The 13,458-nt window shown below is 41.6% G+C and overlaps 1 protein-coding gene across 1 annotated transcript in view; it reads right to left on the minus strand.

The window, feature by feature from the left end:
* Positions 1-9,476: 9,476 nt before the first annotated feature.
* The window catches only part of malrd1 (MAM and LDL receptor class A domain containing 1), a 56,173-nt gene continuing 52,191 nt past the window's right edge, over positions 9,477-13,458 (minus strand). The window contains exons 29-33 of the mRNA XM_041961836.1: positions 12,138-12,229; positions 11,897-11,993; positions 11,725-11,785; positions 9,676-9,783; positions 9,477-9,578 (exon numbers count right to left, since the gene is read on the minus strand). Coding sequence (XP_041817770.1) covers positions 9,477-9,578; positions 9,676-9,783; positions 11,725-11,785; positions 11,897-11,993; positions 12,138-12,229 — 460 coding nt within the window. The remainder of the gene's footprint in view (positions 9,579-9,675; positions 9,784-11,724; positions 11,786-11,896; positions 11,994-12,137; positions 12,230-13,458) is intronic.

Below are 13,458 nucleotides of genomic sequence, written 5' to 3' on the forward strand. Positions count from 1 at the left end.
ATGCGCTCCTGGAGAAGACGGTGCGCTCCCTCCGTCATCAACTCCTGAGAGCCAATGGTTCTTCCTCCTCTGCTCGTTGCTCGGTGTGTGCAGAAGAACCAGAGGAGACGAGCGCACAAAGCGTTCCTCCAGCTGCCGGGGGGGCAGCGAGCTTTTTGCTTTGGGGTGTTATCAGCAGCGCGCCTGACACGCAGCGTCTGAGTGATGTGGAGAGATGTAGGGAGCAGAGGTGCTTTTGGAGCTTCAGGTGCTGCCGCTGTAGGGTTCCTGTTTGCCAGCGGACAAAAGATGCTGAACACCCCAGACTCGAGCCTCAGAGGGCTTTGTTTTGATTGATTATGGAGGCTGGAAGATTAGATGAGTGCAAACTCTAGTCAAGATTTTAGTTATTTCTCACAATGCCTTTGCAATTTATTAGGCTGATTCCTTATGTGTGTGATCAATCACTCTATCTCCCCTTCTCACCTTAGCTGCACAGCCAGGTGATTGTGAGGGCGCCCTCTTCAGGTGCAAGTCAGGTCATCACATATGAACCCATATAAAACCCAATATGCAGAAAAGTGCAGTCGTATCTGTTTCCTTCAAATGCATATTCATTTTGTTTGCTTAAAAGTCATTTATAGACAAAGAATGTTATCCTTTGGGGTCAGCTGGACCCCAGAAAAGCTCGACTCCTCGTCTGACCACCTAAAAATCCAGTAAGAGAAATCCAGAGAGTTATTTGGGATTATGGAGAAGAGTTGCATAAAATGTACTGCTAACACCAGTATATACAATTTATATAGATAGAGAGCATCTGAGAATCCTTTATATTTAACCATGTTTTACAAAATAAAGAAGAAAAGTGTAGTGACAGACTTGTCATCTGTCATGTTTAGTTTGTTTTTGAGCTGTTAAAGAAGGTCACAGATCTCCAGGACCCACAACAGAACAGGGTTAATGACAGGATGAGAATTTTCAACACTCACATGCAAAATACTTCCTTTCTAATGATTTCACGAAAGTCCAAACCTGATTCTACAGACAGGTCTGACCAAACACTCATTCTCTCCCTTCGTTGTTTTGTGTTTTCACTTTTCTCAGCAGACATGGAAGAGAGAAAACTTGAAAGCTCTCATGTGAGGAAGCTTTTTGACTTCTTCTTTTTCCTCAGGCAGCCTTCCCTGCACTCAGGACGACTCACCAGACCTTTTCTTACGCTCATTTTGCACAGGAAGGATAAGTTGGACCACATGCTTGTTCCAATTAAGACGCTCGCTGTGTGGAATTCAGGAGCTGCACCACAAGTCATGGAAAAGCTTAAACAGGAGAGGAAACTCTTGCATAAAGCACCAGTTTTGTAATGCACTTGGCTGCTGTACATGCATATTGAACGTTTCAAGTATATGTTTTGTGCTAGATGGGTTTTCATGCTTTTTTAGTGGTTAAAGAGGTTGTAAAAGTCATCAAAAAACAAATCTGAAGGCAGGAATATTCTCCTGTATGACAGTCTGGCTCCAACATGAAAACAGATCGATAAATGGCAATTACTTTCATAGCTTTGTCAGTAATTAGTCATTACCTTGATTATCTTCACTGACCACTGAAAGTCATCTGTCCCATTATCTTCACAGAGTGGCGACTGCCAACAAAGTGGCTGAAGCAGTGATGATGGGATTTGTTCCTGAAACAAAATGAACACAGCTGCTGCTTTGTGCCAGAAGTGTCAGTAATAGTACAAGAACACAAATTTCACTCTGGCAGAGCATGAGAGCTTATCTATTTAGGAACACATGGTGAACAAAGTCAGCTGTTTGAAGACAATGGTATGCTTTATTTCTTCAGAAAGAAAGAGGGGGCATAACAAAAATGAATGAAAATAATTGATAGTGTAATTAGAATTAAAATGTGATGATGAATCTAACATTAACATTTATCTCTATGATCTGTCTCTAATCTCCCACCTAACGACTTGCCTTAAATCAAAGCAGAGAACATAAATGTCCATAAATCTACTTTGAAATCATAAAAAAAGATACTCCCGACTTCAGAACTTGCCTGAGAATCGTCACGTTTTTAAGTTTTCTTCAGTATCTAAGTATTCCAGTGATAGCTGTCTCTATATCCATGGGTACATGACAAACATAAGGTCCTAACAGTTAATTCGGCATACATTTAATGGTGCAAAAATGTAAAGAAATATAGACAAAAAGGGAAAAAAAGGGGTGTTATGTTGAACTCAATAGCAACATTATGCTTCCTGTTTGCATTGGCCATAGCCCCCGCACTATGGGAACTGTTGTTCCAAAAGTAAGAACTTGTATATCCCCTAAATAGAACAAGATAAAAAATGTTTTCAAAATCTGTGGACATACAAACAAAATATTGAACAATTCAAGTTGCAGGTATCTCAAAAATGTGTCTTGGTATATTGGTGGAGTAATTGTTTAAAAGGGGAAGTGTGTTAATATAAAGATTCTGAAGTCTCTTAATACTCAGTGAATGAATGAGGCATTCAGGGACGTATGAAAACTCCTCAGATTTGAGAAATAGAGGATGTTTTGACTTTCACTTCTCCCTTAAACAGCCGCGGTTGACGTTAAGATCATAAGATCAAATAAATATCTGCTGACAGCGCCTGTCCACGACAGTGACAGATCCACTTTCTCACATAAATCTGATTCACCCTCAGCGTGATTCGATCAACACACGCCCAGGGGGGATGTATATCAAACATCTGTACGGCAAACAATCCCGCTGCGGTAGGAATAAAGATATGCTGCTTAGTGATGTATTTTCCTCGTAAAAGGGGAGTGTAGTTGACAGAAGCGGCGCAGTCATTTAAACCACAAAACATCTTCAATCCGTCCCGTATCAGGATGAAATGTGATGTGTAGTCATGAGGTTGGGAAAACAATCCTGTCTCCTCCATCCACACACATGCACTTCCACACCCTCTTTTCTTCCCTCTTCCCCTCTCTCTTCAACTGTTTCCAAACAGTTTAATCATCACAGGAGTCGAGACTCAGCGGCCACAGCTCTCCTTTCAGTCTGCAGCTCTAATCACCTTGTTCCACAACTCCAGCAAAAAGAAGCCAGCCTAGTCCTCAGACGGATGCTCTGAAAAGCTTTCTCTCTTTAGCCGTTTTCCTCAAAGCATCCTCTTTCACTGTAAACCCTCTTTGAGCCTTTCTTCCTCCCTCTCTCACAAACCCTCTCCGGCTCCTTCCCTGTGTGACGTGAAGCAGGATCAGGCGCAGATGCAGTGAACTTTTGCTTGGCGGGAGACCACACCGCACTCGGTCTCCCCTGGGCGACCTTAAAGAGCATCAAAACGTCCGTGACGAAATTAATGAAATGACGTGGGAGGCTTCCAGCGACATCAAGGCAATTAGATCTGAGGGCGGCGGCAAGTGCACATTTTCCAGAGAGTGCTTACGTGTAGATTTGGGTCACACTTGTTGAGCTGCAAAGCAGCGCGTCACCGCAGCATTTATGATGCTTGGCCACTTAATCAATAGAGGACAGAGAGGCGGTGTGGCGAACTGAGAGCACTGAGGAGAACAAGCTCAGCTCTGTTTCTGTTTTTCCATTATAGCACCGACGATTATTAGCCTTTCTGTCTCACAATTATATTCACAAGACCTGAAAGCACACAGCCATTTAGCTTTGAGTGAAAGCTTGAAATAGACTTGCTGTTTTCCACAGCTTTATTTAGGCGTGGTGCACCAAATGACAGATTTCTTTTTTAAGTTAAATTAATGTTGGACGTCAGCAGAGTTGGCAGAATAAAAGTTGGCTTTGTATGATTCTGCAAAACATGGATACGTTGAATTTGTAAATTTCATACATATCATATCAACATTTCTGGTACAAGTATATGAGCTGAGTTTCTCAATAGGAGGAGGAAGGGACGATGGTCATGTGACAGCTGCAGTATTTTTAACTAGAATCTTATATTCCATATGCATGGTTTGCTGAAATGTACAATGCTAGCATTTATTCTGGTGAATGGGTTGTGGATGTGTATAAAATTCGCACGAATTGAGGACAAACTTGTCTGGAGCATCAGTAAACTTAAGGTAAAACACACAAATGAAGCATGGCAAAGTTGGTGGAGACCAAAAAGAGCAAAAAGAAGCGAGAATATTGGATGAGTACCAATGCTGGTCCGTGTCTAATAGATGTGTAAATAGGTAAGTACTTGCTAACACCTTCACCATGCCAACTTTAAAATGTGATACTAATACATCAGTAATGCGTTTGCAGATTGTTTCTGCTGCCACAGATGGCCAAATAAATAAATAAAATCTCTCTATCTGTGGGTATCTCAGTATGTTGCTGTACATTTCCGACTGATTTCTCCCCATTTAACCATTTCAAATATTCTTTCACCTCCAGTCAAACAGAACGGTGTGTTGTCAGTCACATGCTCAAACCTGAGTAGAGGAGGGATTTACTTCATGAACAATGGCATACAACAAGCTTTCTCACCAATGGTCATAGAATGATCAAACTCCAATGAGTAATTCATCGTATTTCCAATCCAGCATAAATGACTCTGCTGCAGAGGCTGTTCATCTCAGTCTCGACGACCTCATTTGTGTATCTCATGAAGCAAACGATAAAGAGTCTCATTAATTCAGAATGTTTGATGGCATGACTGTCTCGTATTTAGAAACTTAAGCATCAGCGCACAATGAGGGAACGCAGCAGAGCGTGAGACAGGTCAGTATTTACGGCACATGAGAACAGGGTCTAATTGGTTGTACAAGGCGCATAAAATACCCTCCACAATTAGCTTCAAGTCACAATGAGCCTTTGCTGTACAACACGGGAGGCAGTTAAGATGTAGATTAAATCGTTTTACAACCCAAAAACCACAAGAGATCCAATGAGAGGCAGCTCAGTTGTGTTTTCCCTGCACAGCAGAGGCCGAGACCTGGGGTGTTTCTCTGAAGAATGGTCAGAGGACGGCCCCCTGGGCTGATCGCCATCCACTGCCACTAAATACAGAGAGGACACAGACATTTTCCTCTGCATTCAGCCACAGAGATGAGACAACCAATTCAAGCTATCATTACAAGAAAAGCAGGTAAATTTCACCTTGACCTGACTGGGCTGGTTGGGTAAGCCCACTCCCCAGCAGCAGGGGGAGAAGAAATTGAGCTGAATGCTGTGATAGCAGGTTGACAGCCCGGGATGGGACGGGATTCAGGTGAGTAGTTATGTAAATGCAAGCAAGAGTCAACTGTTATTTTGACAGAGGGAGTCCTTAAAGGCTGTCAGCGCTCTTCAGGAGCGATTTCATTACTGGGACCCCTCGGAGCGGAGTGGTACACAAACAAAACAGTGACCTTCTGATGGACTCTGCTCTGCGACTAACAAAACTGTGACAATAGCTCCGGTGAGAAAAGCTGACTAACGTTGCTCTACCAACAACACAAAGACAAAGGCGGGTGGCGTGTAGCAGCTCTCCCGCGTGCTATTCAGCGGCGCGAATAACGAAGCCACCAGAAAACGGTTCGCCTCGGACAAAAAACATTGATAGCTGCACATTCTCAGCAGGCTGTCATGTGAGTGTGTGCAAGCCAGGCAAGGCAAGTGGAAGGCGGCATTGTTTGTGCCTGTGTGTGGTGGCATGTTGGTGGAAAAGGTTTTTGTGTCGGCCATTGATTGCAGTTTTGTTAGGTCAAATGTCACCGGGTTGAGACAAACAAACACTGATGGAGAGGCTGTGAAAAGGCTGAGTTGGTGGTTTTGGTGATTCACAGAGAGGAGTCCTTCTATAGGGCTGTTGGCTGTGCGGTTGTCAATGCTGCTAACAACGATAAAATTAATAAAAGAACAAAAAAAGGGAAGACAGACCAGAATGTCTTCCTATTTCCTGTGATACAAATAAGTTTCTATCACAGATTTGTACAATTTCTGCATAATCATTCAGAATTTACATGATTTCTTGAGATGACAAATAAGCTGGTGATAAAAAATTGTTAGAATTTATGTTTTTTCAATACTGATTTACAATGGCAGAGAGCAGAAAGCAGTAAAATTGATAAAATTGGTTTTCAGGCGCTTAACAAATACAGCATCAAATACTGTATTACAGTTGTAATGCCTTCATTTTATACCTGTTAAGGGTGAATAAGAATGTGGATAACTGCCACTGAACCTCTGCTTTGGGATAATCTCCAGGGGAAAACACAGTATCTCCAATCAAAATATGTTCTTTCACCCTTTTAATCAATCAAGAGGGATTATTCGTATCTCAGTTTTGCTGTTTGTCTGTCGACCATTAATATTTACATTATATTGAAACCAATAACATACATCTACAATGTAAAATGGTAAAATCTACAAAACTTGCATACTCGCATGTCAGAGCCTGAGCTGGCAGAGATTAGCTGTTTTCTTTTCTCCAACATGACTGAATTACAGCAAGCAACTGCCACATAATGTCTGATAAACTAAACGACCTGTTGGTTTATGAAAATTTCCATTTTTCAGTTACAACTGGAAAAATCATCGAATAAATTTGGTTTCAGCTTAGGCATGCTAAGGCTAGTCATGGCTATCTGTCAACAGAGCCACCGCTCCTGCTTTAATGTTGTCTGTCACTCTGTGACAATTTTACATGCTGTTTTCATGGAAATCATACATTTCTACGGCATAATACTTTTTATACGGTAAAACAGACGCCAGAAAGTCAGATTCCAGTCTAAACTCACTTCTGACCAAATATTGAATTGCTTTTTGGCTTTGCAGGACAGAATAGTATGCCAGAGGAAAAGGCAGTGAGCCAGTATAAGGCAAGGGCACAAACAATAAAACAGTGGAGCAGCTCAAAGGCTGAAATTGATCCTGTGTCCCTCTGATAAATCTCTGACCCAGAATCCACCTACAGACTCAGCAAAGACTCTGCAGTGATGGAGAACAAGACTAAACAGTAATGACACTGGAGATTGTGCTCAAGCCCAGTCTAAAAATTAAAGATTCATAACTTGAACCAATATGAAGGAATGGGAGCGTGTTTTGATGTGTTTTTGACTAAGTGCAGGCTCTCAGAGCACTCACACAAGCCAAGAGATTTACCTGACATTTATTATAAATGGGATGGAGACCACATCAGTTCATCATTGCTCTAACTCTAAAAGCCAGAAGCACCAATAGAATAAAGCCAAAGCCAAAGAAAAAAAACGTAAAAAAAACTAATAATGTTTTTGTTCTTCCCTATAACTGTTGAGCTATTTTTATTGAGTAGAAATAATGTTGAACATATTTAATATTAATAATGGCTCTGTTCATTCGAAGTGTGAGGTGGCTAAATGGAATCCAGCCATCATTATCACTCATCACTTTATTATTTACACATACGCTTTTACTCCCATGTCAAAATGTCTTCTGTGAATAAATGAATTCTGGGTTACTACATTTCTATAAATACTGAAATATGAAGGCAAGAAGAATCAATCCAGCCACGAGGGGACACATAAACAGGTGAGAGAAAGATTCAGTGATGGACATCGTTGGGCTCATGAGAAGGTGAAAATATGCTAATCGCATTAACTTTTTATTGGTTTCATCCAACTCCAGTACATGTAATCCAAGTACTGTATTGAGAAAGCATCAGTGTGAGCTTTTCTTTCTTCCTTTTTCCAGTGAGTTTCAGCCTGAAATTACTGCACTGCAAGCAGCAGCAGACGATTGGATATACTGTAATTGTACTGCCTGATTGAACGTGATTTTAAAGGAATATTTAGATATTCTGGGAAATGCATTTCGGTTTCTGCCAAGAGTTACAGGAGATGATCGCTAAGACTCTTGTCTGTAGGCTAAACCTAGCCATAGATTCATATCAAATGAACAGATAAATGAGTGGTATAAGCCTTGTCAAGTAACTCCAGCGTATTTCCCAACTTGTTGATCAAATCCTTTCACTGAAGGGAATTTTAATCTGAAACACTGTCAGCGATTGTTGAGCCTGGGAGGAAAGGTGCCGACATGAATCTCCAGCATATCCAACCATACAGAACATGGCCTCATCTTGTAAATCACCGTGTTGAGTGTCAAATATGAGAATGCTATTTATGCTGGCATGTGTGATGATTCACAGTTGAGGAGAGCCATGACTGTGAAATTCATAACAGACTGGTTTAACTGTGCTGTTTATGGTCCCATCTGCTCGGCGCTGGTTGATGCAGGGAGGGTTTGAGAGGAAGTTCACACCGCACCCAAAGCAGCTGCAGGGCGCTGACTTGTAATGGATTTTAATTTGCAAATAAAACAGGGGCAAACTATATTATTTGCACTCGTGGGGATTAGAAAGGACCACTAATAAAGTCAGGACTCCACTTTGAGGCTCTGTATGTTCAGGGGAGCCTTTCAGTTCAACAAACTGAATGTTTTCTGCTTTTACCAGCATTAAAGAAAACCTTCAATCACCATGCACAAGGCACAAGCATTTCTGCAAGTTGGAGTATGAGAGCACTAAACTGTTGTATTTAGTGTACAAAATGGACAAAATTTGCTAGAATTTGTTCTAATGCCCATTTTTATGCATGTACGGTTGGATTTTGACATGCAGCCTTTTTTTAAAGGTTTTAGTTTAAAATGTTTAGTTTCACTGACTGCCCAATAACTACTTAGAGGAGTGGTTTGACATGTTGGGAAATAAAGCCTGTCTGTCTCTTAACGAGAGTTAGATGTGAAGCTTGATACCACTCTCATCTGTGTCTGTTAAATATGAAGCTACATCCCGCAGCTGGTTGTCTTAGCTTAGCATAAAGCCTGGAATCACCTTCAGGAAATCACTGCTCCCTCTCAAGAAATAGTGCGTCGCCTAACACCCCGTAAAACTACAACTTGTAGTTTTTACACCAAAGTCTTTGTACAGATGAAACAAAGTTTTTGGGGTACTAGTAGTAGGAGGATTTTGTCACATTTGAAGTAAGCCAGGCTAGCTGTGTGACTCCACTCTTAATGCTAAGCTACACACTAACTGACTTCTGGTTGTGGCTTCATATTTGCAGTGGTTTTACCCTCTAAAACATGAGTGTGTGCAGTTGTTGAGTATAGTTTCATAGTTTCATAGAGCAGAGATCCCACAGAAGAATCTCCATCACTGTCCATCACCTCTAAGCATTTTTAGTAAAGTAAATTTATTGGTATTTACAGTACATGGACACGTTTTTTTTCTCAAGCTCAATAGTCTTGCAGCCCTCTTAGCTTACATTTTCACACTGAGTACCAGATGGGTGGGGAGTATCTCATCATTCATTTGATTAATGAACAATTTAGTTGTCTGTCACAAGAGCAAAAGTAATGTGTCACAATTGACACTGAAATACTGTCTTGTAAAATATCCTGAATTTTTCCCACTCTTTCCACTCTCTCCCCCCTACGTGGCACCTCAGCAGGTCAAGACAAACTCATCAAGGATGTGCACACACTGTTTGACCCAGATCTACTGCAGTGTCAATACCTAAAGTCCATTGTTTTTATGCTTCAGAGCTTTTGCAGTCAGCGCTATTAGCATCAGGGGGGTAATTGTACAATGGGTTAGCGAAGGACAGCTTGGCATCTTTCCAGGTCGAGCTCTGCTGTGGACGAAAACACAGAAAGAGACTTACATCACGCCAATGACTTCTGCACAAGTAATTATAGTAAAGCCCCAAAGGCTGAGCAGAGATACCTTACCTCCACCTCCCTCTTCCAGGGGTAGACACTGATGGAAAGCCCCTGGACATCTCCCGTCCTGGGGTTAACTCTGGGACAGCCGCCTGGCCTGTCATGCAGGGACGGGAGCTGAGGGAAAGAAAATCACGTACACTGGCTTAAAATTAGAAGAGGCTTAATGTGCGAGGGTGCATGAAATGCAGACGCAATTAAAATCAAATTGACCTGTTATGCGTCCATAATTACACCTCTAACCTCCATAAAACATTTCATCTTCCAGAGGTGGAATAATCACACTGTTTCCGCTGCTCGGTTAAACGAGGGTTGAGGCGGATCTGCCTGGGCTGTGGAGATACCAGTTCACACCTACACCTCTCTATTTATAGCTGTGTCCTCACAGACAGCCACATGAAAGTTAACAGGTACAGACATACCAACGCAGATACAGAATACACTGAAATACTTTCTATATGTTGTGCGTGTGAATCATATCATGGGAAAGAAGTCTGCTGTGGGACTATCACACTTGTTGGAATAAGTGAAGCATACAGATTATTTCTAACACTCTCTCATAACATGAGACAACATGAACAGTAGCATGAGCCTACACTTTGTCAGACGCTCACACACACTCAGCACAGCACCATTAAATCCATGATAACCTCCATCGTCAGAGTCATGACAGCGAACTCTCAACATCGCTCTCACTTTCATTACTGGATGACACTCTTTGCACACCCGCGCAGATAAAAACGTGTGTGTGTCTGTGCTCGGACATCCAGCTCACTCGTTCTGGCATTTTTAGAAACACGCACACACACACACACACACACACTCGAGAGCCATTATCCAAGTGGAATGACTGTGACAGTATCATCTCTAGTGCTGGGATCTTTTTCAGTGATAGCAGGAATAACAGCAGACACAAAGCAAACAGAGGCTGGACACAGTGATGGTCCACTGTGGACATTAACTATATGCATCTACTCAAGTACTTTACTTAGTATAATTTTGAGGTACTTTAGTATTCCTGTTATATGCTTCGTTATATTCTCCTCTGCTACATCTCATACAGAAATGTTTTACTCCACTGCATGTATTGAACAGCTGAAGTCATTGGTTACAGTTCAGTTTAAGATTTAACATAAACAAAACACGTGATGAGATTATAAAACACAACATTTTAAACCAGACAGCCTTTTCTGACCTGTGACCCCTTTCAAAAAAGCGTGTCTCGTTGTAGGAGCTCTTTTAGATTTCTCCTCTAAACTTCTCAAATGGTTTGCACTGTTTGACACCAAACACAATGAAACATTACGAAATTTCACAAAAAAGGAAAGATTTGAGAAAAGTCTAAAAAACTAATAGGTTTAGTGTTTTTTAATCTTTCCTCTCATCATTGGTCGTCTTTTAAAGGGCGCCTGAGCCCTTGATAGTTAATCGCAGGACTAGTTAACTGTATATATAGTAGATGAAGTAGCCCCACCTCAATCAGCTACAACAGTGATTTCACTGTTGTAGCTGATTGATCAGCATTAACAATATACATAATGTCATGCATATAATAATGTATCAGCTACAAAAGTATATTAATACTGCTGCACAGAAAATATTGTGTTTTTTGTAGGATTTGAATGGAGGACTTTTACATTGTTGCACTGATACTCTTACTTAAAGGATCTGAGCACATATTCAGTCTAAAAGCCTTGAAATAACTAAAGCTTCTTATGAAGTTGCATTTTTGTAAGACTGTTGATTAAACTGGTTATTTTGGGCGCTGTAGCTCGTGGTGCTGCATGTGATCACATTTTATAGTTGTAGTGTGATAATATAACAAACATAGGAACAAAAACAAATGTCCAGGCAAACCACAAAATCAATAACGCTAACTCAGAAAGGTAATCGAGCAGAAAGGCTCTGCAATCACCTTCTGACCTCCTCTGACATGAGATGCTCTTATTGAATAAATGTGAGGTGAATGGTAGAAAAATGAGATTTGTGTAGCTGAGAAACCTAATGTTCTCCAAACAGAATTTGCTGATGATTGATTGGAAATTTCAGTGCGCTGACCTCTGCTCTCCAGTCGAAGGCGGGGTTATCCATCACCCCGTAGTCCATCGCGTCGGGCCTTCTGTGGAACCGACAAAAAAATTAATTAAAAAATCCACTTTTCATCATCAACAACATCATCACAAGCAAAAGGAAAAGAAGCCAGAGTGTCAGTGTTGTAGCCAGAACTCACATAGAGCAGCATTTTTTCTTGCATAAAGCCAGGACACAGACAGCAACTCCAGCTACGAGCAGAAGCAATCCAATGGCGATACCAACATACACGGCGTCTAAACAAGAGGGACGTACACTGAATCCTCGCACAGAGAACTACCTTTAATGAACTGCAGAGACGTTAAAGAGGTAGTTACAGTAGATAAATTCAGGTGAGACAGTTTAATGGAGAAGAGCAGGGAGGCGCTCTTCTTTATTACCCATCTGCTGGTCCTCTGGTCTGGGTGACGAGGTGGAGGGAGACGGTTTCTCCTTCACATGGCAACGGTTGCCGGTCCATCCCGGATGACACCTATGATCAGATACCAAAAAACAGCACAGAGTCATGACACCGATGCTGGGACGAGTGCTGTGCAGCATACCTAAAGTATCAGACAGTTTATTAGTTAGACAGTAAATATATTAAAGATCAGCCTCACGCCAGTTTGTAATCCTCTTAAACATAAATATGTGGTAAAATATTTTTCAAATAAACTCTAGTTTTATTTTTTCAAATAAGCTGAGCTACTGCGCAGTCTTTCCACGTACCCTCTGGCAACTGCACCTGGGTGCCCTGGTTGGGAGCCACTGTGCTAATGCGTTATTGGTTTTGTTCTTTTCATGGGGTTTGTCGATAAAAAGAAAAGTAAAGAATGAAACTGGCCTTATCCTTTTAAATCTGACCAAAATGATGAAAGTGAAACCAAAGAAAATACTAAAATACATAAAGAATATAAATCATTGTCTCTATTACCCCTGTACACATACACACATATTTTCTCACACCACTTGAAAAACAAAGAAAAAACACATCACTATCTTGATAAATGGTGCAAGATTTATCTGCTGGACATCCAGGATGGAAACAGAGTAATTACAGTTTGGCGCTGTGTGGTGAGCTGCATATTCTACCAAACGCAGACTCTACTCCAAGTCAACATCTGTTCAGTATCAGCTTGATTTCTGAGCAACATTGACCTTCTAATGCGAAACACACAGCAAAGCCAGACTGTCATTATGATTCAGAGGGGGTCGAGATATATATTGTGTGACGGTCTGGCCGTGGCAGTGGGCGGTCCCTGGCCTGGTTCCCTGGTGGGTCCTGCTCAGCAGAGTGGAGGAACGTGATGCAAATACCGAGCCAGAGGTGCCCTCCGACGCTGGTGTCGGGTTCTGCTACAGCACGGCTGTTATCAATACAGGAACCGCTACCGGAGCTCCATACCGCACTGTGCAGGGAACGACGGTGGTAAAGTCCTGTTACATAATGAGAGGAGGCAGTGGTGGCGACGCTGCATTGGGGAATGTTGGATAGGGGATGAATAAAAAGGGGAATCAAAGACAAGGAAGCCCAAAGAGAGAATGAGAGCGAGGGAGAGGCAGCATTTCTGCCACAAACAGCAGTGAGATGTCTTCACACTGCAGAAAAACAATTTTTAAAGCCCAACTCAAAGCACATTTAATTATCCTCTTAGTAGCCCAACACAACAGCGTGCTTTATTCTTTTTTATCAGTAGCTTTTCAGTATCAAAAGGAAGAAAA

Source organism: Chelmon rostratus, chromosome 20, assembly GCF_017976325.1.
Source record: "Chelmon rostratus isolate fCheRos1 chromosome 20, fCheRos1.pri, whole genome shotgun sequence".
In the NCBI taxonomy this organism is placed as follows: domain Eukaryota; kingdom Metazoa; phylum Chordata; class Actinopteri; order Chaetodontiformes; family Chaetodontidae; genus Chelmon; species Chelmon rostratus.